This window comes from Mustela erminea, chromosome 5 (assembly GCF_009829155.1).
Source record: "Mustela erminea isolate mMusErm1 chromosome 5, mMusErm1.Pri, whole genome shotgun sequence".
Classification (NCBI taxonomy): Eukaryota; Metazoa; Chordata; class Mammalia; order Carnivora; family Mustelidae; genus Mustela; species Mustela erminea.
The window spans coordinates 118,320,935-118,347,758 of NC_045618.1; the positions used below are offsets into that span (position 1 = coordinate 118,320,935).

The 26,824-nt window shown below is 53.0% G+C and overlaps 1 protein-coding gene and 1 long non-coding RNA gene across 9 annotated transcripts in view; one reads left to right on the plus strand and one right to left on the minus strand.

The window, feature by feature from the left end:
• Positions 1-2,922: 2,922 nt before the first annotated feature.
• Positions 2,923-6,437, minus strand: LOC116591626. Of its 6 annotated transcripts, none has more exons than XR_004286077.1 (5): positions 6,101-6,437; positions 5,370-5,515; positions 5,191-5,267; positions 4,004-4,700; positions 2,923-3,911 (listed from the first exon to the last, which is right to left on the minus strand). It is a non-coding gene; the product is annotated as an uncharacterized LOC116591626 (long non-coding RNA). The 6 variants fall into 6 exon arrangements; XR_004286078.1 differs by having other exon boundaries at positions 4,004-4,352; positions 4,573-5,270; XR_004286075.1 differs by having other exon boundaries at positions 4,004-4,430; positions 4,573-5,270.
• Positions 6,438-6,920: 483 nt separating this feature from the next.
• Positions 6,921-26,824, plus strand: part of TTC7B (tetratricopeptide repeat domain 7B) — a 247,880-nt gene continuing 227,976 nt past the window's right edge. Inside the window, exon 1 of one of the 3 annotated variants that reach the window (XM_032344681.1) lies at positions 6,921-7,177. In XM_032344681.1, coding sequence (XP_032200572.1) covers positions 7,057-7,177 — 121 coding nt within the window. In that variant the 5' untranslated portion in view covers positions 6,921-7,056. The remainder of the gene's footprint in view (positions 7,178-26,824) is intronic. The other 2 variants (XM_032344682.1, XM_032344683.1) reach the window with 2 other exon arrangements.

Here is a 26,824-nt window from a genome sequence, read left to right on the forward strand (position 1 = left end):
CTCGCTCACTGCTCAGAGTCTGTAAATACCCGGAGAAAGTTTGGGGACGCGCCCTCCGAGCCCTGGCTCCCGGGGTCCCGCTAGAGGCCCACCGCCTGCTGGGAGGTCGGCGCCGAAGCCTCGCTGGGGGGAGCGGAGGGGGGTCCGCCAATGAAGCGCCGAGGAATTCCATGACCTCATCGGGAGGCTCTCTCACTGGCTGCCGCCGCCGTCCCAGGCCCGCCCCTTTCTTTAGAGCTCGGGATTTCTGCGTGGGCCCCGCCCCCTAGAGTGAAGGCCCCTAGGGTTCCTAACCAGGTCTGCAAGCTTTGCAGGCTTCCTTTCAAACAGATTTCCCAGAAGAAAACTGCTTCCTGAGAAAGACTTGAGTGTTCTTTCAACCTGCCAAGAACAGGTTTTCTGCGCTGACTTTTCACTGATGTTACTGGGGTTTGGCTCGTGCTCGCATCCTTTCTAAGCACCTGACACATCACACTTACTTCCCACTTACTTTAATCGTGTATTCTACTGAGCTTTGTCTTCCTTCCCAGTGGATGAATTTCTCAAGTCCAATCATACTGCGGAATGCTAGTGATCATCTCTCCCACGTTTAACCTGGGAATTAGCTGACGTTCAGAGAGGGAATAGGACTTTTACAAGGTCACACAGCAGGTTAATTAAAGAGATGAAAATCTGATCTGGGGCTTCTAACTCCAGCTTCGGCATCACACATTCACCACTTTGGCAAGCAGACCAGACCAGAAATCATTTTTAAGGCTTGGCTCAGGTGTTACCCCCTCCAGGAAGACTGCATGTCCTGAAGCCCCACAGCAGGCCAAGGGCTTCCCCAGTCCCAGGCAATCCTGCGAGTCCCAACTACAAAGCTATCCTTGACCTCTTTGTCCCTTTGCCCAACTGGAGTGTAAGTTCCTTGAGGGGTGGCATCACATTTTATAAACTTTGTATCTGCAGAACCTAACACTGGCATACAATAGATGCTTAATCAATGCTTGTTGAATTAAACTGTGGAAACTTTGCCTGGTAGTGGCATTGTCCAGGGAGAGATCACTCGCAATTCGTAACAAAAGCAGATTCTGTGTTTTTGAGGCTCTTTCACACAGAATGAGAATTAGCTTCTTTTTACTAGTAATGTGTTTGAAATGAAAATGTCACAACTGTTTGCTAATACAACTCTGTAGGAACAACCAAATCCTTTGTGCTCACCGGGTTCCTGATTGCCCTTTCAAACTCCAGATGTGTGAATCAACCATTTTTCAAATCAAACCAGCCCATGTGTTTTCCTCTGTGCAGGGTCTGCCAGGAAGCATAAAAATCATTCTAGTTACACTCTTGACTAGGTGACAGGTACAGTGTTCTCCGCCTATATCCATGTAGTTTCTGATCTTTACATTGCTGTCCATTCAGACATATAGGTGGGTGTTTTATCATCAGCCCATTCTTTGCCTTTCTGGAATAAGGTAGAACAGGTTGTATACTAGGTACCAGGAACTCAGAGTATGAAAAAACATTCATGAGGATAAGGGGGATAAGGGATTCCTATCATACAGCCTTAAATGCAAACCAACTGGTTGTTATTACGGTGTCCAAAGCCTATGCAAGGTCATCATGGATGGAGACGGGCGGTGAAAATTCACAGAACTGGTCCAGCCTCACCCTGTGCAGGAGACACAGACCTGGGACATGTGGATATTCTCAGCCTTGGAGAGGTAGGCTCAAGAATGGAACCAAGACAGTTCTCAGCTCTTTTCCAGAGCCTGAAGGCTGACCTTTTAAAAACTTCCTCTTCTCTGATTCCAAATCCAAGCTCACCAAGCAATCTCTTAACAACAGTTTCAGCTTGCATGCTTTCTGACACTGGGCACAGGGTAGGAATGGCCGCCATCATAGATAAAAGTTGTCATGGGGGGCGGGTACACGTTGGTCTTTGGTGAGCTTCACTCACCAAATGGAGCAAACACCTGGGGCACCCACGTGCTTCTGGACTTGCCAAAGCTGAAGGGCAGCCTAGGCACATGGTTTCCACACACAGGTCATGCCAGGCCTAGGCCCTCCTTGAGCCACCAGCCAGCTTCCTGTCCCTGGCGATCTGGCTAGCCCTGTCAGATGGCAACAGATGGAAAACTAGACACACCGGCTTCTGTGTTCGCAGTGGGGCTGCGAGATTCCCACTCGTCTGTCCCTATAGCGGGAGCCATGACTCCAGGCAGCAGCAGGTGGCCTTTGGGAAGAAACTCAAGAGGCCCTTAGGACACTTCAAGGGGGAGGGGCCCAGAGTCATCTTGAGTCATCCTTGGAAACCCTGCTCATCCCAACAGCACGGATGCGGCCTTGTTCATCACAGTGTGGGCGCCGGAGGGATGATACACTGACGGGGACCGACAAGGATGTTGCCAGCACACCCCAGAGCACTGCACACCAGAGACAAGGAAGGAACCACAGCCTTCAACAAAGGCTGCAACAAGGAGAAATCCAAGAACACCAAGAGCAAAAGAGCAAGTTACGAAACAGGACAGCATCTTTACAGAGCATGAAACCAAACAACATCGCAGGCTGGGCTCCGTAGAGGACTCACAGCCCAGGGGCAGCAGAAGGCTGCTCCAGAAACAAAGTGAGGGCATAATAAGCACAAATGGTGGTTAACTTTGGGATTGATAGGCGGAGTCCTGGTATTCTTTTTACTATTTTATTACATAGGTGCCCCCTGATTATATGTTTTGTATGTATTAAATATTTCATAATTACAAACCATCCCAAGGCGCGGCAGCGGTTATTACTCAAGCCCCAAGCCCACAGGCTCTGGCGTGCCTCCCAGGTTCCTCCAGGCATGGCTGCAGTGCCGTGGCTGCAGAGCTTGCATGCTTTCTGACACTGGGCACAGGGTAGGAATGGCCGCCATCATAGATAAAAGTTGCAGAGCGGTGGCTGCTCATGGCTTGCACCTCCTGGGGTGCAGGCCACCAGACCACAGGACTTCCACCCAGCATGCTCAGGTTGAAGGTTAGAAGAGACGTTCTGTCAGCATGCTGAGGCCTTGGTCCTTTGCCCCTTCTGGATTCCCATCGGCCCCTTCAGTCTGAACCACTGGCTTTAGCAAGAGGATTCCCACTTCTGCGGGCCTGTCTCCTGGGATGTCCAGGCCTCGAGTTCACCCATCCAGTGCAGCCCCACTACCTTCCTTCTACTCATTCGTCTTCTCAGCAAATATCTGTGAAGCACCAACGACAAAATCCCACAAAACCCTCTGCCCTCATGGAGCCTACATTTGAGTGATGGGAGAGTGACAATAAACACTGAATTAATACCTAGAAATCAAGAAAGAAGGCAAAACCCACAACAGAACAGAAGGATAGGGAGTGAAGGGAATGGCAGGGAGTGGGTTTAGATAAGGTGGTTGGGGAAGGCCTCCCTGAGGAGGTGACCTTGGGACAGAGACAGGAGGAAGGGGGGAGGACCACATGGGTCTCTTGAGAAGAGCCCTCCTGGATGAGGGAGGTCCCGGGCACGGGCCCTTGCCCCTCTTCTTGACTTCTCCTCCTGGAAGAGAAGCTGAGGGAAGCCACTAGAGCTTCCCCCAACCCACCCCAGCCCAGACCTCAAGTGCTTTGCTGCTATTTCCTCCCTCGCTATTCCCTCATCTCCTATTCTAGTTGCAAAGGAGACCCAGGCTTTCAGGGGGAAGGGGACTGGGAGGTTTCCAGGCCCCAGAGGCACCCCCATTTGCACTGACCTTTGTTGCTCTGAGCCTTTAGCCTGTCCCCACGGCTCCTGGTAAGCCAGATTTGCTCTAGGGATTAGCACGAGTTATACTCTCTGAGCCATCTTCCACTTCTGGGCATCGGCAGGCCTCAGGTCCGCGTTTGACCTCCAGGCTGTGATTTTTCACACCCTTGTCAAACCTGTAATACCAGTGTCTGGAAAAAAGGTGTTGGCTTAATTACTATTATTAGCACCAATGACTTCCTACTCCTGAATTTCCCTGAATGCCACCTGCAGGTAAACTTACCTGGAAAACAGTCTGGGCAACTTCTCCACATGCCATCTCTTGAATGCCTCCAGGGCGGTCACAGAAGCTGTCAGAGCCGCCCGGGCCGTGGGTGAGGACCAAAACGGTACAGAGGTGAGACTGAGTCCAGGGACCGCGGGGCCCATCCAGAGCTCTGAGCGGTTCTTTCTCTGGGCAGGTCAGGCTGACAATATTTGGTAGCTTCTCCTCCTGAAACCTCTGCCCCAGCGACATCAGGACTCAAGCAAATGGCCTTGAGTACTCTGTTGGGGTCTGCTATTCCCAGGGTGGCTGCCGTGAAGATGGACGCCTCAGACATCATTACAGATTCTAATTGTTCTGTGGAGTCCTAAAGGAAAACGTTTGCAGGCTGATTCCAGACCTTGGAGATCTCCTACTTCATTCATTCACTCTTTCACTCAAGCCGCTATGTTGTGGGCGCAAGGGGGACAGAGACGCAGAATGAGAGCTCATGTTTTTTGTGTTCTTATGGTGTAGTAAATTTCAAGTGCTTTGCTTGTATTTCCTCACTGACTTCTCAACCACCTCTGTGGGGGTAGGTGTTCTACCTGAAGAGCTGTGAGCAGGTGAGGGACAGAGAGGTTAAATGCCACTGGCCAGGAAGCACCTGCTGAGACAGGGTTCAGGCTCCATTCTGCCCTCATGAAGACAGAGGCCTTGTCTTGGAACCTGTCAGCTGGTGGGGGCATGGAAGAAACAGCAGCAGTCACATCACAGCGTGGCGGCTGAGGCTGAGTGACACTTGTCACTACAGAGCCCTATCACAGAGGGAGATAGCACTTCTGGGGGGTCCCACAGGATCTGTCAGCCGTGGAGCTAGGCTCCTGGGCCTCAGTCTCCAAGAATGCACAGAAATGTCCCTCTTGGATCAGAGGGGAAAGAACATTCCAGGCAAACATCTAGAAAGACAGATCTCCATGCGAGAGCTGACAGGAGAATATGAGGCTTTTGAGAGGGAGGGGAAATAGTTACTGTGGAGATTCCTTTTCCCCTTCCTCCTCTTCCCTCTTGGTGGAACCAAAGGGACCAGGTACAAAAGGGTCCCTGCTAAAACTTTAACATAACCCCTTCCTGCGCTGTCCCCGGCATCTGGACCCTTCGGGTCAAACTTTGAGGTTGGGGGTGCCTGAAGGTTGTGCTGGTCATGGCAAAAGTTATCTCCTAACCTTCCCTCCTCACATCCAGTATCTCATTTCAGCTTCCTCATGGTGAACCGCCGTCCACAAGGTCTGTTCTCCCGCAGCTGCTGAGGAGATAAGACATGGACGAACCTGAGTGAAACTCTTGGAAAGCTGGAGTGAGGCACCCGGAAGGGGCGATGCTGATGATGACAGTGCTTCCTCACCCTTGGTGTTGCAGAGCTCCATCCTTGAATGCGTGTCCAGAATCCAACATCGTTACCCAGCGCCAGCTATCACCCTGGTGTATCCACAACCATCCCTCTCCTGAGCTACTGGCAGGATTCTCAGCACAACAGCCGTAGTCATAGTCCTAAAATACAGGTCAAGTCCTGCATGGGCCTCCCACTTCACTAGATCTTTGTAATGTCTTTATAAAGATCTTTATAAAGGTCTTTATAATGGCCCACAAGGCCTGCCAAGAACTGAAACTCCTCCTCCTACCTCTGAGCTCTCCTGTTTCACCTCGCCTCCCTCACCACACTCCAACCACTCTGGTCTCTTTGGTCTTATGCTCTCACCACAGGGCCTTTGCATGGCTGTTTCCTCTGCCAAGAATGCTCTTCTCCCCGAGATAGCCTCGTGGCTCTCTCTCACCCTCTTTGAGTCCTCATCAAATGTCACTTCCATGAGGCTGTTGCTAACATCCCATCGAACACTTACCCCCCTCCGCCCCCCTCTTTATTCTCCTCATTGGACTTTGCTCTGTTTCTTCAAGTAACCATCTTACTTTCCAACTTAGTACTTTATAATTTATTCCCCTGACTGGCATGAAAGCTCTACCAAGGCAGACATTTTGTCTGTTCACTTCTGCCCTGTATTGCCAGCATCTAAAGTAGTAGCTAGGACACAGCAGGTAATCCCTACATAGTTATCAAGTAACTGAAAGAATGCACACCTTGGACACCTGCCCCCAGCTCTCAGTCTGCGGAGCCCACTGGTGATTCTGCATCCCCCTCAGAGCGCCAAGGGAGCGGGCATCTCAGCTGCTAGCAGTCCTTGCCAGGCTCAGTGCAACTCGGCAGTCAGTTGGGAGCCCCTGTGCAGGTGCTGTGCGGGCCTGAGAGGGAGGACTCCCTGCCCACCTCATCTGGTTGGGGGCTGAGGCCGTCAGGAGCATGGGGGGCCTGCTCAGGGGGACCGGCCAACCCAGGCCCAGGGGATCTACTTGAAATCTGAGATGGCGGGACAAGCTCAGGCAGGCCTATCCCCTCCCTCCCCGCCGCCCCACCCCCACCCCCACCCCGCACCGCCTGACACCAGGCCCCTGGCGCACTAGTTCTGCCTGGTCTGTGACCTTCCCCAGGGTCACCGCCCCTTTCAGGCCTCATTCCCATCCGCCCCCTCGCATTTTCTCCCAGACCATCCTGCCTGCGGGGCCCTCACGCCTCACCCCCGCCCCTCCTCACCTGCCTGCACCGCGGCCGCTCCCCCAGCCCTTCCCCCTCGGGTCTCGACCCAGCCCCCGCCCGGGTCACACACCACGTTCCTCTCGCGGGCCTCCCTCCCCTCCCTGGCCTCAACCACACCTCGCCCCTCCTCGGCCTCCCCCTGCCCCCAGCCCGGCCCCGGCCCCGGCCCCGGCCCCGGCCCCCGCCCGGCTGCCGCTCCGGCCCTGGCCGGCAGGGGCCGCTCCTCGCGGCGCCCGGGGCCCCCGCCGCCGCCCGCCGCCGCCGCCCGCCTCCCCGCCCCTTCCCCAGCCGGCGCTCCCGTTACGCCGCGGAGCCGGGAGCCGGAGCCCGCGCCCGCGGCGGCAGCGGGAGGCGGCGGCGGGGGCGCCCGGGCGGCGGCGGCGGCGGCGGCGGCGGCGGGGCCTGCGGGGCCTGCGGGCGGGCCGGGCCCGGCCAGGCCGCGATGGCGACCAGGAAGGCGGGCTCGCGGCTCGAGACGGAGATCGAGCGCTGCCGCTCCGAGTGCCAGTGGGAGCGGATCCCCGAGCTGGTCAAGCAGCTGTCGGCCAAGCTCATCGCCAACGGTAGGCGCCGGGCGCGTCGGCCTGGGCTGCGGGGGACACCGCGCTCTCCTCCGGGCCGGGCCGGGCCCGGGAGGCGCGGCGGGGTGAGGGCAGGGGCGCGGCCGGGATCGCGGGCGCCGCGCCGGTTAGGTGCGTGGGGCCGGGGCCTGGGAAGCCCGGGTCCCGGGCGTCACGCGGTCGGGAGGCCGGCGGGCCAGGGCAGTGCCCCGCGTCCCAGAGTTCCGGCGTGCGGGCGGGCTCCTGCGGGGTCAGCGCGTCCGGGGGCTCAAGGAGCCGGCTGCCCCAGCGAGGTCCCAGGGGCCCTGGCGGCCTTCGGGTCCTAAGAAGTTGGGGGCGATGGGGGAGAGTGCTCCCCCGGGGCACGGCCGGGAAGTGTGCAGGGGATTACAGGGTGTGCGTATGCTGTACTGGGGGGGGGGGTGTCGAACAGAGACCCCTGGGAAATATGGGTTGTAAACACATGACGTTCAAGGGGCTCCAGGTGGAAGCTCAGACTTGGGGTGAGTATAGAGGATGGTGGGGGAAGGCAGGGGAGATGTGTGCCCTGGGGTTCAGAGAGTGGAATGTCAAAGCTGTAGATCTAGAGAGGTTGGGTTTGGGAATATAGGGGAAACAGAGTCAGGAGAGTCAGAGAGAGCATATGGTAGAGAGAGGTGGGAATGTGGTTGAAGAATGGGGTTGGAGGGCCTAGGGTTTTGGTGCCCAGAGGGGGAAGGGGTCGGAGGGAGCCATTGAGTAGGAGCCTGCTGCTTGGAGTTAGTCTATGGCCCAGCTGACTGAATTGGTTCTTGTACCCAATCAAATCAAAATTGCATCCAAAATCCCATTTCAGAGCGCAGCTCCACGTGGCCTTATTTGTTTTGGAAGCAAGTATCTTTAATATTTGCTGGCCTTTCAGTACCCGCCAAAACTGTGGGCACCAATGTACTGGTGAGAGGGCAGAGGTTTTGTGTTATTTCATCCCTGGCAGCTCGAGGCTGGGTGAGCAAATGTTGGCTGAACAAACGAATGAAAGAAGGAATGAATGGAAGACACTGCTCTAAGGAAGGACATCGTGCTATTTTCAACCTTCTAACCTCAAACTACCCAGAACTGGAGAGGGATGTCAAGTGTCTTGTTCAAGAGTGGTTTATGATTGTGTCTTTTATGGTGTTAGTGCCTTGAAATAAGAACTTCATTTTGAACATTCTCAACTATGGTACCTTGCTTTGGGCAGAGGTTCCCCCCAGAGGCGGGGGGTGGGGGGCTGGGATGCAGGTACCATAACTCTCCTAGGGGCATGGAGGGAGGCATAGATAGACCTATCTGGGTTCAGTTGGGTAGAAAATGTTGCCTCTTCTCTAATTAAGCATTCAAGGAAAATGGTGTGCAGGCCCATGGGCCCTGATGGCAGCTTGACCCTGTCCTTCCTCTAAGGCTCACCAGCTTGTCCTCTTGCTTCTCCTCTCCTTATCTGCAGGATTTTCTCATTTCTTTACGGAGTTGGGACAGTCCTGGGTCTACTTTGTCACTTCCCAGCTGTATAGGTATAAAATACCTTCCGGGCAGGTTGATGTTAGGGTTAAATGGGTTCATTTGCAAGCCTCCTGGTCCTTTTCCTTCAGAACCCACTTATTTTCTGTTTTATTTACTCCTTCATTCAGCCAACATTTGCGTGCCCACCTGTGCCGGGAACAGAACAGGGCTGAGTGAGTAGCACTGACCAAGCTCCAGCCCTCACGTACTGAACCTCTTCTGAAGAGACCGGCAATGGCAAATACAGAAATCAATAAATGGGATAGCTTCCTAGTGAGAAATGATTTGAAGAAAACAGGCGAAGAAATGGGATTGAGAGTGATGAGTTGAGGAGGAGGAGGAGGGACGGCTCACACTGGGGTGGCTTCTAGATCGGCTTTGGTGGCCCAGGCCCATCTTACCTTCACAGCCCCACAAACTTGGCTTCCTTCCCAGGGCCTGGTCCCTGGGGCCTGAGCCTCAGTCATTATGCAGCTTTTGGGGGAGTGGGTTGTGTGTGGCACAGTGGTCTATGGGTTCGTGTGCAGGTTTGGTTTTGGGAAGCTCATGAGAGATAGATTCTGCCCGAGAACCCACATGGTTAGTAACTGCCATCGCTGGCAAAAGGTCACACGGACTTGAAAAGGTCAGATAGATTGGTCAGGAACATAACAAGATAAAATAAAGAAAAAGATGAAACAAAACCAGAATTACTGTGGCTCTTCTTTGGGGTTCAGAGAAATGTTTGAAGGAGGGTCCTTCCCTTCCTTTGGCTGACGGGGGGCTTCCTGAGTCTGGTGTTGGAATTTCTTCCTGGCTTTGAGGGCATCAGCTCCCCCTAGACCCTTTTGGGTGAACTGGACCTCAGATTCTGGGCAGATTTGGGAAAATCCTTAAGCAAACGCATTTGCTGGTTACAATAAGGAAAGTGAGTTAACGTCACGTTTGTCATAGTAAGACAGTTTGAAGGCAGCCACAGGCAGAAAAGAACAGTCTTTGGAACTGGGAATACTGGTGCCTGAGCCTAACTCTGCATTCTCAGCCAAATTCCTTAACTAATCACTCAGAGATTCAGTCTCCTCATCTTAGAATGGGGAGGAAAAGACTGAGTTTGCAGGGGTTGTTACAAGGATCAGAGGAACTGACTCCCAGGGCTCATCAGTCTGACCTGTTAGCATGTAGGCCCTTCATTCATTCATTCCACAGGTATCGAGTACCTGCTACATGCTAGGCACCGTTGTAGGCACTGGGGATATACCAGTGAACAAAACAGACAAAAATGACAAATGTCCTTACCTTTATGAAGTCCACATTCTAGTGGGGAAGGGGCAGGGAGACATAAATATCATAAGTAAAATTTGTAGGCTGCCAGATGATGCTAAGTGGTATCAGAGGGGAATCAAGTGGGAAGAGGCAGCAGTGCTTTGGGAGTGGGCTGGGGGTGGGGGCCACAAAAGTGTCTGGTTTAATACGTGGCCGGGGAGGGCACCTGGAAGGCAGCATTTAAGATAGGATCCGAGGCTATGGAGGGGACAAGAGCCGAGGCCTGATGAGGGCAGAGAGGTGGCTAGGCCAGATCACCTGGGGCCTTAGAGGTCATGGTTAAGCTTTGGCTTTTCTCTGAATGAGGTGGAAGCCAAGGGAGGGGTCTGAGCGGAGGAGTCACATGTCCTTAGTGCTCCTGCTGCCTGAGGCCTCCCTACTCAGCAGCATTTGCTTCTCCTGGGGCAGGCGCATAGCAGCCCCTCCCAGTAAGGACTTGAAATAGTGGACATGTTCAGAGCACGCTGCTCCAGCCGGACTTCTTTGAGATAAATTAGTTCAGACAGCCAAGAGGTGAATGAGGAAGAAAAGCGCCAATGCCAAGCTGAAAACAGACGCCGGGAATCCATTTTCTGCCTCATACTCCACTGTGGGTACCACTTTAATCACTCCCATCTCAAAAAAAAAAAAAAAAAAAAAGGCAAAAAAAGTCCCAAACCCCAAATGTGTAGCAGCTACATGCCAGGCCTCTGTGAGTTCCAGCTAGGCAGTGATCGCACAAGTTAAGAAGGGTGGGGTGGGGTTCGAGAAAAGTCGACTCAAGTCTAGATTGTCGCTGCCTGAGGTGTGGTCAGCGAAGCAGCAGCGTGGGTATCACGTGGGAGCGGGTGAGGAATATAGACTCTCGGGCCCACCGCAGACCTGCTGGGTCAGCCCCTGCAGCTTAACCAGGCATCCAGCAGGTCTGTTGGCACGGGGGCCTAGAACTGAGGTGGCGGCCTGAGGGGATGGGGATAAAGACGGAGAATAATGGCATGTCAGCTCCCTGTTGGCTCACAGGTCAGTCCTGGCCCTAGGAGGGCAGTCTCAGCTGCTCTCTCTGGAGAGGGTCCCTCTATCCCCAGAATGTCACCCTTCAGCCTCCCAATGATGAGGTTCACTGCTGTGTGACAAAGTGCATGGCCTCGCACCTGGGCTTCAATCCAGACTCTACCTGTAGCTGGGTGACCCTGAGCCAGTCAGTTAACCTCTTGGAGCCCGTGTCCTTCATCGCCCTGACAGGGTTCATAATCGTCCTCCATTCAGGTGGCTGTGAGCTAGAAACGGGTTGATCTATGCAAACTTTGCTCCATGCAAACTCTGGTATTGACTCCCTCCAGCTGACTCAGTGTAACCCTGGGCAAGGCAGGCCATGTCCTGGATAACACCTGGCTGGGACAAAGAATGGGAGCCCTGGAAATGACACATGAGCTTGTGCCTGGTCAAGACTCCCACGTCTTTCAGTAACAGAAGTGGGCCTTTTGGAGCCTGCACCACGGCTGCCAAACAGCCAGCCACTCCCTTTCTAAGGCAGTGTCTGCTTCTCCTTCCTCTCCCAGTCTGTTAATCTTCTTAGGTAAGCTCAGTTACTGAGCTTCCTTAGAACAATTAGGCCCCAGATGGTGGTTTCTCCTTTAAGGGATCATCACTGTTCTGATTGGGTGTGATTTTGAGACATTTTAATTACCTCTTTGTGATGGGCAGGTAGGGAAATGGTGCCTGAAACAATATTTCTGGGGCAAAATTTGGTTACAAAATGTGTGTAGACCATTGAGTGGGAGTGAAGTTCTTCGTTTGCCACTAGCTGTTATTCCCAATGGCCTTGGTGCCTCCAGACTGGTGGCGTCCCCCTCTGGAGATGGGCTGAGTTCCCCGACAGCTCTCAGGTCTCAGTCCTCTGGAATCCTTCCTGCCCCTCTAGGGGCTTCTTTGGAAACAAGGCTGGGGTTTAAGCAAGAGTCAGCTGTGGGGTAGGAAAGTGGCACTGTTGTTTAAAATGGCTTCTTTGGTCATTCCCAGGGTACTGCAGACTGCTAGGAGTCAGACTCTTCCCAGACAGTGGGGAAGGACAGTGAGACCTTGACGACACTCCACCCCAGCCTTCCCAGGGCAGCCATCCTGTTTTTAAATACTCTGTCTTGTTGTCCTCTGAAGGACACACCTTTGTGGCAGACCATATGTCCTGATTTTTGGGTTCAAAAGAGTCACTCACTTGATAGCAACATATTGATAGCTCTTGAGCTAAGCACTGGGGCTCATGGTCACTGTAGTCAGGACAGAAGGACCATGACCTTGTGGCTGTATACAGTGGGGCCAGGACTGTTCAGCTTTTCTCTGGCCGCCTGCTTGGAGGGATTTCAGGTTCTGAGGATTCCTGACATTGATCTGCTTGGTAAGCCAGCCTCTCTAGTGTGTCCTCCCGTTACCTGGGCTTCCCCCTCCCTGCCCCCACCCTGCACCCACTGGCTGGTGGGGCCTTGTGGAGCCTCTCATTCACCTTGCTCATTGTCTTTTCACCTGTGCTCATGCTGTTTGCTCCGAAGTCTTCTCTGCAGGCCAGAAGCCTACCCGTCTGTCATGGTCTGGTTCAAGTTCCTCCCATCTGTCCTTCCTTCCCCAAAAAAGATGTTTGCCTCAGAAAAGAACAAGGGTACAGTGTTAGAACCAGATGGGTCTGAGAGATCACGCTACCATTTTCAAACTGTGTTGTTGAGGAACCCCTCTGGGAACATGCATTAGGGCCTGGTGGCTGGGTAGGCAGGGCCCACTCACTGGAACAGTGATACTTTTTACTAAGGTTTCCTTGGAAGGAAGGCCTAATGTGCTTTTGGAACACATTTGAAAGCCACTGATCTGGTTGTAAGCTCCCCATTTTATAGATGAGAAAATAGGCCCACAGAAGTGTCCTCCCTTAAAACCACCAGCTGGCAAAGTGGCAGAAGCAGGCAGGGTGGGTCAGAGCTCCGGCCTGTGAGTGCAGTTGCTTAGTTCAAAGTGAGCTGCTGCTGCTTCCTAACTCCTAACTTCCTAACCTCTACTTCCTAACTGCTTCCTAACTTCACCTGTGAAGCCCTGGGTGTAAAGTGGTGATATGCATCCAGAATCCCTCTTCTGAAACTCTTGGTGCCAGCTCTGTTTCTGAGTGCAGAATTTTCCAGACCATGGTGCCTATACCAGCCAGGATGTGACAACTCAGTGGCTCCAGGAGCGGCACTTCATAATGAAACAACACGCCACTATTTTCTGCACCGAAACATGCAAACAGGCCTTGCAAAGGGACAGATAGATTATAAATAGCCTCATGTTGGTTCAGTTGAGGTTTTATTGCCCAGTAAGTTAACAAAAACAAAACCAGGTTTTGGTTTTCAGAGAGTTCTAGATCTGGGAAATTATGCATAAGGGATCTCGAACCTGTAGTAATAGTGCCAAATGTGTAGGGCAGTTTTAAGGACCAAATGTGAAAACAAGGAACAAAAAAACCGCACCTAACAGTGCTTAGCTTGCTGCCTGCACAGAGTAAACCCTCAGTGTAGGTCACGGTGGTGGGTTTATCATCTCCCAGTTCAGGGCTGTTTCTCCTCCCCATGTGGCCTGTCGTGGCTCGTGGCCTGTCGTGGCTCGTGCCTTGTCTCCTCCCCCAGGTGGCCAGCCACTAGAGGCTCTGCTCGGAGGAACCGTCAGGCTCCCAGTGTGTACTTGCTGTGCTGTGTTGAGGGGAGGCCTCGGAGCAACTGGAAGCGGCCTCAGGAGGGCAGGCCCCGGGGCCTTCGTAAGTGGGAGCGAAGGCCGCAGGACAAGCCCTGACTGGGGCTCCCACCAGGGCTGTTCACCTGTGTGGCTGGTGGTGTCACATGACTTGGGGCCCGCCAGAGGGGCCCCGGTTGTCAATCCAGCTTGCTGCACCTGAGTTCCCTTTCCTCCTTGCGCCTGCGCCCCAATTTTGTCCAACTGCCGGCGCTTCCCGTGTGCCCCGTGCTTCGCTGAGGGTATGGGCCCTGGTGGGGCTGCTCCCTGACTGTGATTGGTTGAGATCTGAGCATGTGACTTAGTTCTAGCCAATGAGGCATCAGGGGTCTTAGCTGCGGGAGGGGCTTCTGAAGAAGATTTCCTCTTGCTCGGTAGTAACAAACGAGCCTTCCGGGCGACGGGAGTGGTCTTCTCCCCTTGGGAACTGGTGCTTGGCTTCTGAGGCGGGGAGCTGCAGCCGTCTCGTGGCGGCGAAGCTGACGCTCAGAGCGCGGCAACGCAGAGACGCAAGACGGATGTGGCTCCATGCCTGCAGCGGCTCTTGTCTGGACATCATTTATGTGGAGCAGAAAATGCCTTCTTGTTGAAGCCACGCCGAGTGAGCGTCTGGTGGCTACTTGCCGCTACAGGTTTTCCTTCCCGTGCACCTCCTCGCTTACTCGGAACACCCCCAGCTGCCCCGCCGGCTTGGCACCGGTGCATCATCAGGAATGGCCTTCGTCCCTGCTTCCCAAGTGACCTCACTTGGGTAGATTCCTGCCCCTCTGGGTGACCTCATGCTTGGCAGGTGGCGGAGGCTTGCAGGCCTTTCTGTGAAAGCCAGTGTTTCCCATCTGAGAAGCCAAGGAAAGGGAAGAGGTTTTCTGAGCTCTCTCGAAACCATCCCCATCAGCTCCCAGGCAAGGATGAGCAGTGTTTGGCAGACGGGTCGGAGGAGTGCCGCATGCTGTATAAAGGGCAGCCGCAAGCCCCGGGAAACCGACCAGTGTGGCTGCAGCCCCTGTCTGTCTGCGCAGGTGCGTCAGGTGCGGTGGAGGTGGAAGTGCCAGAGTGAGGCGGGACCCACGTTTTTTCGTCCTTTCAGAGGCCTGCCAGACCTGGAGTCAGAATCTCCATGCATTTGCCCTCCCAGTGACCTTGTGCGTCTCACTTGATTCTCTGAAACCTTAGTTTTCTGGACTTTGCAGGTGTTAAAACTGCTGGCAGGGAATGTTCATTGCTTGAGCTTTTGCCGTGTGTCATGTTCTGGGCATGAACTTTTACGTGGATCTCAGTTCAGTTAATCATCACAACAACTAGGAGCGGAGCAGGGTCAAGGGTCACAATTCTTAATCAGGGGTAAGTAGACTGAGGTTTGGAGATGTTCTCTGAGCTGAATTCTAACCTACTTGTAACTCCAGTTCCATTATTCTTTACACCAATAAATGGTTTTCTAAGCTTGTCGGATGGAAGAATCACCAAGTCGGCTCCTGGGGCCCCATTCCTAGTGATTCCAATGCAGCAGGTCTGGGGCCTGCGCTCCTATAGGCTTGACCAAGCTTCCCTGTGATGCCAATGCTGCCTGAGTAGCCCGGAGCTAAGGGAGCCTGCACATTATGGGTTCCCAGACCACTCCTGTGGGGTAGTGGTCTCCCTGCCAATATAGGGGCTGGAAATCTGCATTTTAAAATAGAGGCTTAGGGGAGTTATGTGGTGGGGCAGGTCTGAAGCTGTCCCTTTAGCCATAATCTTTAGCATGTAACGAGTACCTCCTGTGTATGAGGCCTGCACCAGAAGAAAAAGACTGAGTGGGTCAGCAGCCACAAGAAGCTTATAGCTCAGAGCAGTCACACAGTCTCTGGGCAGCTGAGTCACCTGGGGCTGGTTAGCAACTCAGATTCCTAGGCTGGGCCGGAGTCCTGCTTCAGGAGGTCTTAGTGGGGTTGGGGTTCAGAAAGCAGGATTGTTAACTAGCATCATGGTTGTAGCCCAGGAAGTTCTAGGACCAGATTTTAGACACGATTGTCCAAGTGGTGGGACAGTGTCACCAGTAGCTTGGGCAGAACAATGACAGCGTTATATACAATGCCCCAGGGTGCCACTGTGTTACTGGGGCCTAAGGGCAGGGTGTGCTTAGGTGACAGTGGGTAAGGCCTTGCAGAGCGCCAGGAGGAGGATCTTGGGCAGAGTTGTGGCTTTGTCCCAGTTGGCCTGAGAGTTTGAAGCACTGAAAATCCCGTGTCCTGGGAACTCCCTCAGCTCTGGGCAAGCAAGACCGTCGTTTACCCTGTTGGGCAGATGGAGGCATTTTTGCAATGAGGAAAGGAACCTGGTGCTGGAGAAAGCAGTGGGCTCTGTCCTGTTAGACATGAGATTAGATCCTGGGTCTAGCACTTACTGCTTGTCTGGCTGTGGGTGTGTTCCTCCACTCCCCAAGCCTCCCTCTCCAGCTCCAAGGTTGTTCTGAGGAATACAAGGGATAATGCAGCTAGTTTCAGGCGCCAGCAGTCATCTGAAGCTGCCCAGATCAGGAGTTCTGTGTGTGGCAGCAGGGGAGGAAGGCTCGGATGGATGCTTAGCCCCTGATGGGGGGCGTGTGGGGACGAGCAGGCTGGGTGAGGATAACAGCGAGGATAGCAGAGCTGTGCAGGGGGCTTGGGGTGGGCTCCCATAATGCTGAATTGTGACTGAGGCCCAAAGCTGATGGCAGTCGCCGTTAGCCAGCTCCCAGAACTAGTCAGTGCAAACCTGGGGCCTCTGCTCAAGTCTGACACACTCCTCAGTCCTCCTCCTGCGGCTGTTCATTCTGTACTTCTGTGTGGGGGTTCTGGGACACAAATTGGGGACGCCACAAAGAACGTGACCACTGGGCTGTCGGCCCCACAGGGGCAGGGCTTTTTGCTGTTTTGCCCATTGCTCCGTCTCCAGCACCATGTCTGACACACAGCAGTTCTTTGACATACCGACATGCTCAGTTCATTGTTCAAAGAACAGCTAGGGTGTTGCCCTTGAGGAGTCAACTTAGATTCATTTACTCCTCAAACACCTAGTGAGTGTGTGCTGGGTGCCAGCCCCTGCCTGACAACCTGGAGTACAGTGCCATTAAGACCATGGTCATGCTCGAGTCTAGTGCGTGGAGAGCCGGCATCTATGTGCTTGGAGCTGGGAATGGTAGAGGACAAGGGCGGCGGGGATCCAGGGGAGGGAATGTCCACCTGAGTCACTGAGACTCTTGGTGCTGTCTCTCTGGTGACTGGATGGCCCTGCCGGCCTGGGGTTCTGGGCGAGTTCTGGCTGATGGATTGCTGTTCAGGCTGACTGGATGTCTGTGACCTTCTCTTCCTATGTCTCTTGTGCAACTGAAGGGTCGATGGTTGCCGAGTGGCCCTTCCCAGGGAGGGGTTCTGGGTCTCTCTGCTGCCTCTCCCTGTCCCTCCAATCTCCTCACATTCGGGCTGGCTCAGCGCCCCTTGGCTGTGAGGCCTGCCTCCCCTGACTAACTGCCTTCTCTGGCCCTTGCAGGTTCGAAGCCTAACAAGAAGCAGCTTTTAATTCTCAAGTAGGAAGTGTTGAGATGGAGAGGAGAAGGGAGTTGAGGGAAATTGGAAGGGGAGGTGAACCATGAGAGACTATGGACTCTGAAAAACAATCTGAAGGTTTTGAAGGGGTGGGGGTGGGAGGTTGGGGGAGCCTGGTGGTGGGTATTAAGGAGGGCACGGATTGCATGGAGCACTGGGTGTGGTGTAAAAACAAGCGTAACAATGAATTCTGTTACGCTGAAAAGAAATTTGGAGAAAAAAAAAAAAAATGAAGTGTTGAGTTGATGAGATGATATTGCTGGGCATGCCAAGCGCATGCCTTTCCTTTCTCTGGCCCACCAGGCCAGGGGAGTCAGATCTCCACGGAGTCTTGGGCCTAGAGTCCTTGGGACTGTGTGTCCCTCATGCCCTCTGCAGCTGCCTCATGTCCTGTGGTAGCCTCCTTCCTGCCTCTGCCCGGCCCCACACACCAGCTGTGGTGTCTCCCTTCTGCCTGGACCCTCACTTGGGGAAATCCTCTCTCACTTGGAGAAATTCCTGAGGCTCAGCCAGCTCGGACCTCTCTTACTTCTGACAGTCTGAGTGTGCCTGATCCTCTTTCCACCCCACCATGCCAGGACTCGATAGCCCCTGGCTCCCTCTACACTGTCCTCTTTGAGGGTAGGGCGTGGATTAGCACTTTGAATCTTCAAGAGATGCTTGCTGACTCTGTGGGTATGCATTCAACTTGTCTGGGACTGGCTTCCTGAAAGAGCCATTTCCAAGCCTTCTGGGCTGGCCTGATAACATCCCCCTACCCTGTTAGAGTCATTTCCTGCCCTGCTGGGCCCTGGAGACAGGCCAGACCAACTCCAAGATGGCTTTCAAGTTACCTTCTCTCTTATTAAACAAGGCTTTTTGAGGGGAAGTGTCTGTGTGCGTGCGCTTGTACACGCGCACGTTATGTGTGCGTGTTAAACCAGTATGTTTCTCTGTTCTGCCAGTGCAGAGCAAGTATTGTCTTCTGTTCCCACATTTTACTCTCTCATCTTGTCTTTCCAGCCTCTGCACTGTGTGTGAACATGGGGAGGAGGCTTTGGCATGACACCTGGTCTCCGAACTACCAAGATTTTCCCAGAGTATCATTTCTGCCAATTTCTTTGAGCTCTTTAATTTTTGACTAATGGCACCTTTGCCTTTCAGTCAAGATCCAAATAGCAGGTCCTCGGAACTGGGTCATAATTTGAGCAGAGATACTAGAGGGGGAACAACGGAGGGCCTGAGGTAGAAACAGGAAGGCTTGGTCTCTGGCAACAATCATGTCCCAGCCATGTGCCAGGCACCTCGGGGAAGAGCTGAGTGTCCAGAGGCCAAGGTACTTGGTTAGGTCCTCTCCGTGAAAGGAAGATCCATGGATTGATCTGCTCGTTTCAGAGATATTTACAGAGCACCTGCTTTGTGCTGACTCCTGGAGATGGGGCATGAATGTGAGAGGGACAGGGTGGAGGTCAGAGCCAAGGGCGTAAGGTACAAGGATTTTCGCTTTCACTTTGCATGAGAGGGGAGCCACTGGAAGGTTATGAGAAGCAGGGTGACATGACCTTGTCTTCATCCTGCTGCTCGGCAGCAGCCCTACCCTGATGATACCCAGTTCTCTGCCTGCTCCTGTGTGCTGCTGAGAAGACAAATGTCGTAGGTTGTTTGCGCTTGATGACCAGTGACCTCAGAGGCACTGCCACGCTTCAGGAATGTTCGTATCCCTGCTTTCATGTACTCTTTCCCCTTCTTAGGTCTTTTCTTGGAATTCCATGCTGTCTCTCCTGGGTCCTGAGTTGGTATGAACTTTACTGAGGACACAGAAGCTGTTACGAAAGCCCCTTGTTTCCCACCACCAAGTGTGCCTGCTCTCCTGCCTGTCACTGCGGAGGCTCCAGCCCCTTCACCTGTTCTCAGAATCTCTCTGTTCATGCCTCCTCAGGACTTCAGGCTGCTGTCATTTCTCCTGTCTTCTGGATCAATTCCTTGTCTCTTTCCTAGGTCATTCCCTTCAGGATTCACAGACACCCTAGACACTCCTATAAAAGCCTTCCCTAAGCCCACATCCCTGTGACTTACTGCCTGCCTCTCTGCTCTGTCTCAGCAAAGCCTCTTCAAAGAACCATTGTCTCCTCGGCCTGCTCCTTTGAGCTGGTACCTCCCACACCCCCCCAGACTTCCCATGTCAAGGTCGCCCTGTCCTATTGCCAAATCCAACGGTTCTGTTTGTGTTTTTACCTTCCTCCATATTCCAGCTGCCTTTAACCCACTTGGCCACTCCGTCTTTCCGGAAACTTCTAATCTGTTTCTGTAACAAACACAGTCCTGGTTTCTTTAACTGGGTCCTTCTACTCACTCTCTTCCAGCTTTGATGCCAACCTCCATCCACCAACTTGACTTGTCTACTTGGGTATCAGATGTTATTTAAGTTAGAACAGAACTCTTGGTTTTGTTTCTGCTCACCTCACTAAATGGCAAGATCCAGTCTAGTGTGCCACCTCAAAGCTAAAAGAATTTCTCTTTAATCCCTCTCCATTCCTCATCCCTCTTGCATTTGTTTCCCATCACTGCTGTAACTAATAGTAATCACACGTTTATTGGCTTAAAATAATGCAGATGTGTTCTCTGGTAGTTCTGGAGGTCAGAAGTTGGAAATGGGGCTCATTGGTCGAAACTCAAGTGTCCACAGCTCTGTCTTCCTTCTGGAGGCTCTCGGGGCGGATCCGTGCCCTTGTCTTTCCCGGCCTCCACAGCTCCCACGTTCCTTGGCTCTCGGCCCCTCCTCCATCTGTGAAGCCCGCAGTTTAGCTTCCTCTGTGACTGTACATGCTTGTACCACCACATGTCCTCCGACCCTGACCCGCCTACTTCCCCCTTCCAAGCACCCCGGCATGCCCACCCACATAATCTAGGATCATCCTGTCTCAAGGTCTGTAACTTAATCACACCCCCAAAGTCCCTTCTGCCTTGTAACGTGACAGGTTTATGCCACTCACAGGTTCCAGCAAGTTGGACAGAGTCATCTCAGGGGTGTGGGGGGTATTCTGCCTGCCACATCTCCAGTCCAACCCTTAGAAAGTCTTGTTTCTCTTACTACAAATTGTGTCCTCCCTCTGCCTGTCTCTCCCTTTCTGCACTCTTTCTTTCTCACCTCTGCCCCCTTGTCCCAGTGTCCGTCATCCCCCGGCGGACTCCTGCAGTGACCCTCCAACCATCCCTGCCATCGCCTCTTCCTCTTCAGCCCTGAGTTCATTCTCCACACAGTGGACGGAGGGGTCTTTGCACACCTCAACCGGATCCTTCACCCCTGCTTGCACACTCCCAGCCCCCTCCAGAGGCTTCTAGGTGCGCTTCGGAGGAAAGCCACCCTGCCGACCACAGCCTGCGAGCGTGTTCATGGCTGCCCTTAGCTGCCCTCTGACTGCCCTGATCCGTCCCCGCTGCCGCAGCCACACGGCCCTCTTGCTGTTCCTCGAATGTGCCAGCTGTGTTCCCACCCCAGGGTGCTCTTCCCTCAGATCTTTGCATGGCTGACTCTGTCTCGTCATGCAGGTCTCAAACTCAGACTCCTGGGAGACTCTGGCTCTGATCTGACTCTGCAGCCTCAAGTAGCCACCTGGTCACTCCCTGCTACGTCCCCGTTTTAACTCTCCGCTGATCTCGTACCACTAGCTGGCCTTTTTCTGGTTTGTCTCCCTTCTGGAATATAAGCAGCACAAGGGCAGAGATCCCTTTTTCTCCTTCAGTGCTGTCCGTGCCAGATGCTGGCTGGTGTGTGACTGTGAGGAGCACGGGGAATGTGGGGAGCTCGCGCTGAGGGAGCAGGAGGTCTCCTCCAAGGTGACCCGGAAATGCATCTCATGTGATGCCTGCGTTTTGGCAGGGGAAGGGAGAGAGGTACAATGTGTCCAGGCACCCTCAGGTGAGACAGATTGCCACAGCCTCGGAAGGATGCGGAGGGCCTGGAGAGTGTGCACATGGGAGGTTGGTGGCCTAGGGAGGGCGGGTGACAGGTTCTCAGTCATAACCACAGACTCAGACCTCCTCCCCCAGCTCTGAGATGATGGGCCAGGTTTGTCAACCCCCGTGGGAGACCAGACAAGGCATTCCGGAGTCAGAGCTCACTCCAACACAGGCCATCTTCTTTTCCTTTTAAATTTTAAATTAACTACTTAATGTTTTGTGCAGGTAAGGAATGCACACAGTACTAAAAATCAAATAATACAAGAGGGAAAAGTAACTTCCTTCCTACGTCTCCCCTGTGTCCTCCTGCTCCTTTCCACGGGCGTAGCCACTCTTAGGACTTTCCTGGAGGGTCCTTTCAGTAATCTTCAGCATATCTGGAGCTTTATTAGAAAGCATGTTTTCGGTTTTTTTTTTTCTTTTTACACCCAATGGTAACGTACCGCACACTGTATTTTTTATCTCTCTGACATTGTTACCTATTGCTGTGTAATAAACCATCCCAACTTCAGTGTCTTAAAACAGCCACCTTTTATTATTTGTCATGATTCTGGGCTTGCTGTGGTTCGCTCACGCGTCTGCAGCCAGCTGCAGGGTGGCTCCGTGACCTGGCTGCCCTGGGCTGGCTTGCTCACGTGGCGGGGCCTGGCTGAGACGACTCTGCTGTGTCCCCCATGGCCTTTCTTAGATCCAGGCCAGCGTGGCCATGGGCTCAAGGCGGCCACAGAGAAGCAAGCAGGAAGCAGAGGGAGAAGTCTGTTTCCCAGCTTCTGTATGTGTCAGATGCGCTACTGTCTGATCAGTCAGAGCAAGTTGCGTGGCTGAGCCCAGGGTCAGGGTGAGCGGCCACAGAGCACGTGGATTCAGGGAGGTGTGAAGGCCTGGAGCGGTGTGCATAGTCCGGCTACCACGGGGCTGCAGGTAGACCCATTTCTTTCGTGTAATGGACACACTGTGTCCCATCATGTGGGGTGAGGTGTAATTCATTTCACAGGTCCCCAGGGAGGATGGTACGGGTGTGTTCTGTCCTTTGCTTTCAGCAGTAGGGCTGTACATGGCAGACATCCCTGGGGGTAACCATCGGTGCTGGAGAGTGCTTGTGTGTAGGGAGACGTTCCTGAAACTGGGCTTTCTGGGTCACGTGGTCTAGGTACATAAATCACGTTATCGACGTTGCCCTCTGTGGGCACTCATACCGACGATGCTCCTACCAGCACTGTCCCAACAGTGTCTGTGTTTCTGTCACTCCTTCGTGGGAAAGGGGATGATAGGCACTGCGAGTGCTGAGGGACCTGGGACTTACAAGAAGTGGCTAAGTGAGGGGATGACATTCACAGAGGTCCTGCTGAGACCAAGAGACGGAGAAGCTGGCTGTCCCTGCTGGGTGGCAGAGGAGACACCGAAGAACCGGCCCCTGCTTGAATGGGGCTTTGTTTTTCCTCTTGGATCACTGCCATGGCAGGAATGGTTTGAATAGACCTAAATGCTTCTCGATTGACAAATCCCAGTTGTTGAGATTTGGGTCTTTGGTTTTGTTTTGTTTTTAGTATTGGTATCAAGTATTCCCTGGAATTGAGTAGAAACCCTAAGCTTTTTCTTCCTCATCTGATCAGATCTCTCCGTGTCAGTGGTTTATCCCATGAGGAAGAAGCCTGGGAGGAAGGGGCGGTCACCTCAAGTGGCAAAGACCACAGCTCCCGGCCCTTCCTCAGGGGGATCAGGGAGGCTGCAGCTGCCTGGGCATGGAGCTGGGCCAGCTTGGGGACTGGGGGACTGTCTGTTTGGAGACGAAGCATGGCACCAGAGTGCCCTGCCGGGGCTGATTCCCCATATTCTTCTCAGTGACGGTCCCCAGGAGTAGTCTCTTTTCAGCTTCAGGCTTTAGCTCTATGTAAATTACTGGAGAGCTGGTTACTGCAGCCTCATTTAAACCCAGAAAAATGCTTGAGGGAAAGGTGGAACGAGCCCTGGGCACCCCCGAGTCCCTCCTTATTCCTGTCCCGAGAGTCCTAGCAGGTGGAGCAGGAAAGGGACATAGGAATGGGCTGCTCAGCCCCACAGCAAAAGGATGAAGTGCCTTGGCTGGGATCACATGGCTGGTTAGGAGGGAAGCTCAGCCCCTTTTCCGGAAGCTGATGTCCTCATGCTGGGGTGACAGGCAGAGAGACGGCCTGGGTTCAAAATCCCAGCTCCGGGATGTGCTGGCTCTGCGACCTTTGGTGCATTGCTTCCCCTCTTGTGCCTGGTTCCCCATCTGTGAGATGGAGGGGCTGACAGGTCCTAGCGAGGTTGGGAGGACTAACAGGATTGTGAAGATGGCTTAGGCCACTGCACGGCATTTAGTAAGAGCCCGGCATGGCTTGTCTAGTAATAAATGTTGCAAACATTCTTATCTTCCTACTGAACTGCAGGCCTCCTGAGCACAAGGGTTGTGTCTCATAGTGCTTTCTGACCTCATTAGATCCAACATATCCGTTCTGGGAAATACCAAGTCCAAAATGAATGGCAGGAAAAGGAACAGGAACTCATATCTATTCAGCACCTGCTTTGTACTCTCTGCATTACATACATTATGTCTTCGCCTCACAGTAGCCAGGTGAGGAAACGAAGGCTCAGAGAGGTTAACTAATAATTTGGCCATCGCCACACAGCTAACAAGCAGAGGAGCTGGTATTAAGCCTGGGGCTGCCTGAGGCCAGAGCTCTGTCCCCTGTGTTGTAATCTTGGGCTTTTGCATTCTGGAAAGTACATGCCTGGCCCCACTTTGCAGTCCTGCCTCACCCTCTGCAGTGTGGAATGCCTGGATGTGCCCTGCTCTGTGCCTGATGAGTGTGAGCAGGCAAATGAATGGGGGGAGAGATACTTAGATTTAAATCTTTCATGAGGCAGAATCCTAAAGTAAGGGCTCCCTGCTCCTGTGGGGCAGCTGGAAACTCTCAAGGCAAATCCCAGAGCTCACCTTGTTTGCTACCTGCTTCTCAGGGATCACTTTTCTCTGTGGTCCTACATCCAGTGTCATGAGAATTGTAAAAAACAATTTATGAAAACAATATATGAAAAACATATATTCTGTCTTGCGTTTGTGGTTGTTTTATCCAGGAGGGTAAATTTGTTCCATCTTGGCTGAAAGCAAAAGTTCTATTTTTATCTTTTTATCCTCTTTTATTTCATATTTAATTCTTTAATCCAGCTGGAATTAATTTTCTTGTATGCCCGAGGTGCCTTTTTTTCCCTTGTACGTCACTGCCCTAGCATGTAAGCACACACACTATGGGTATTAACAGCTGGCTAGGTGACCTCTGTTTCTTTTGTCACTTGTGGACTCTGAATTCCTCAACAAGAGCAGTGGAGCGTTGGTCGGGCTGCTGAGGATGACCTCGTGAGGACGGAGCCTTGCAGTCTCTGTATGATTTCTCCGGCCTGAGTTCATTGGATGTTTTTCCGATCTTTAGCCTCCTGGTTGAGAGAGTGAGTGGTAGGGAAGTCACCTTTTTTAAGGAGAGCAAAGAAAATGTTTAAAATTGCACAAATGATTTTACAGCCAGCATGCTAATTTCCAATTGGACTGTAAGCTCTTCCTCAGAATGCACAGCTCCTTTCAGACCTGAGGAGCTGATCCTTGCCTGCCTGGCAGGAAAGTCCCAACTATGGCCATCTCCCTCTCTCTGCCCTTCATGGTTCAGCTCTAACAAATGACTTGGAGTTCCCCAAACATCTAGGCCATGTTGTGCCTTTGCATAGTCTGTTTTTGCTGCTTGAAAGACCTTTCCCCACCTTTTCCATCTTGTAAACATGTACCTGTAACGTTTTGGTGAAGGCTTTGTCTCCTCCTCCACCACCCAGAACTACCATGTCCAGCAGAGCCACAGCACGAGGCGTGGTGCTGAGGGACTGGAACTTGCATGAGGCAAGGGGCTGTGTCTCCGCATTCTGTGCAAAGCCTCTTCCTCTCAGCTGAGCCTTTCCCAGCAACCCGCTGCCCCCGTTGTTCTGATAGAGCTGGGCGCTCTGCACATCTTAGCAGCAAGACTCTGGTATGTTCCCCCAGTATCAGGAGATCAAGAAACAAAAAGTCGGTAAATCCTACAAAGCACTAAGGTGGTAGTTTTATACTTCTCTTTGTATGTAGTCCTTTGTTTAAATATTTCTGCAAGCCAGTGAAACAGGAGAGGTGACGTCAGGGGTGTTCTACCAAAGGCCTCAGTTGGTTCTGTGAGATTCCTTCCAGACATGAGGGACCCTGGGAAGGAGTATTGACTGGTAAGGTATTCTCAGGTAGCAGCTCTCAACTTAAAGCCTGTTTGGTAGTGGGGAGCTCTAGCTAGGATAACAGTTTGGCCTCTGTAACTAAGGTCAGAGGAACAGTGACTAAAGCAAGAGCAAGGTAGAAGTCAATGTTTCTCTCTAGTGTGATAATTGATCATAAGCAGTTCTGGGCTGAGTGGCAGCTCCGGGGTGTGGGAGACCAAGGCTCCTAATGTTGTGACGCTCTGGGATCCTGAGTAGATGGCTTCCATCTTGAGGACTAGAATGGAGGCTCCATTTTCCACCAGCTACAGACTCATTCCAGCTAATGGGATAGGGTGAAGAGGAACTGGAGGGTAAGCGCATTCCCTGGGAGGGCCCAGCAGAGAAGCTGTATGCAGAACTTCTGCTCACATCACACTGGCCATAACTTAGTTGTGTGACAGCCTGCACCTCCCAGGAAGCCTGGGAAATAGTCTTTATGTTGGCAGCTCTGTGCCCTGATAAAACTCAGGGACTCTAATAATAAAGGAAGAAGAAGAGAACGAATATTTGGGGGACAACTGACAGATCGTGCCACAGGACCAGGCCTAACCCTTGGCCTGTCATTGAGTTAATTCACCATTTATTGAGCGCTGACTCTGTGCCAGACATTGTGCTGTGCTCTGAGACCAAAAAGTAACACACAGACTCTTCCTTCAGGGTCTCATTACAGTCTTGAAGGGGCAAACAGATACGTAAACGTCCAGGTTGGGGTGCTCGAGGTTCCTGGGGCAGCTGGGGCTGGCTTGGGATAGGGCATGTGGGGGGCGGGGTTGATGACGAGCGCAGGAAGATTAATAGGTCTTTATCAAGTAATGGCGGTTGGTGTTCTCAGCTTTCCGAGTCGTCCCAAAGATATGGAGGAAGTTCACGGGGCCTCTGTGTGGAGGACTGCCTGTGGAAACTGCCAGGACCTGTTTAACGTGGGGATGGGGCTGAGCGGGCAGAAGGGAACCGTTAGTCCCATGTTCTGCTCCCCACTTGAGTCTCCATTCTTGTCTTCTCCTTCGCCCACACCCTCTTCTCTGGCCACTTGGTCCAGTGTGCTTTTGCCTTCCCACTTCTCTTATGCCCTGCTGTTCCCTCAGCCTGGTTTGCCCTTCCTTCCTGTTTGCCAGTCCAGACCCTACTCGTCCTGGGAGGTCTAGTTGAGAGGTGTGGCAGGCCAGGCCACAGCATTTCCCTCACTGAGAACTCATTAGCTCTCATTCAGTCTTGCTACGGTCGTGGTATTTATTGTTCCCGTTTCATAAATGGAGGCCGATGCTTCAAGAGGGTAAGCGATGTGCCCCTGGTCCCACAGCTAGAAAGAGGTGGCAGG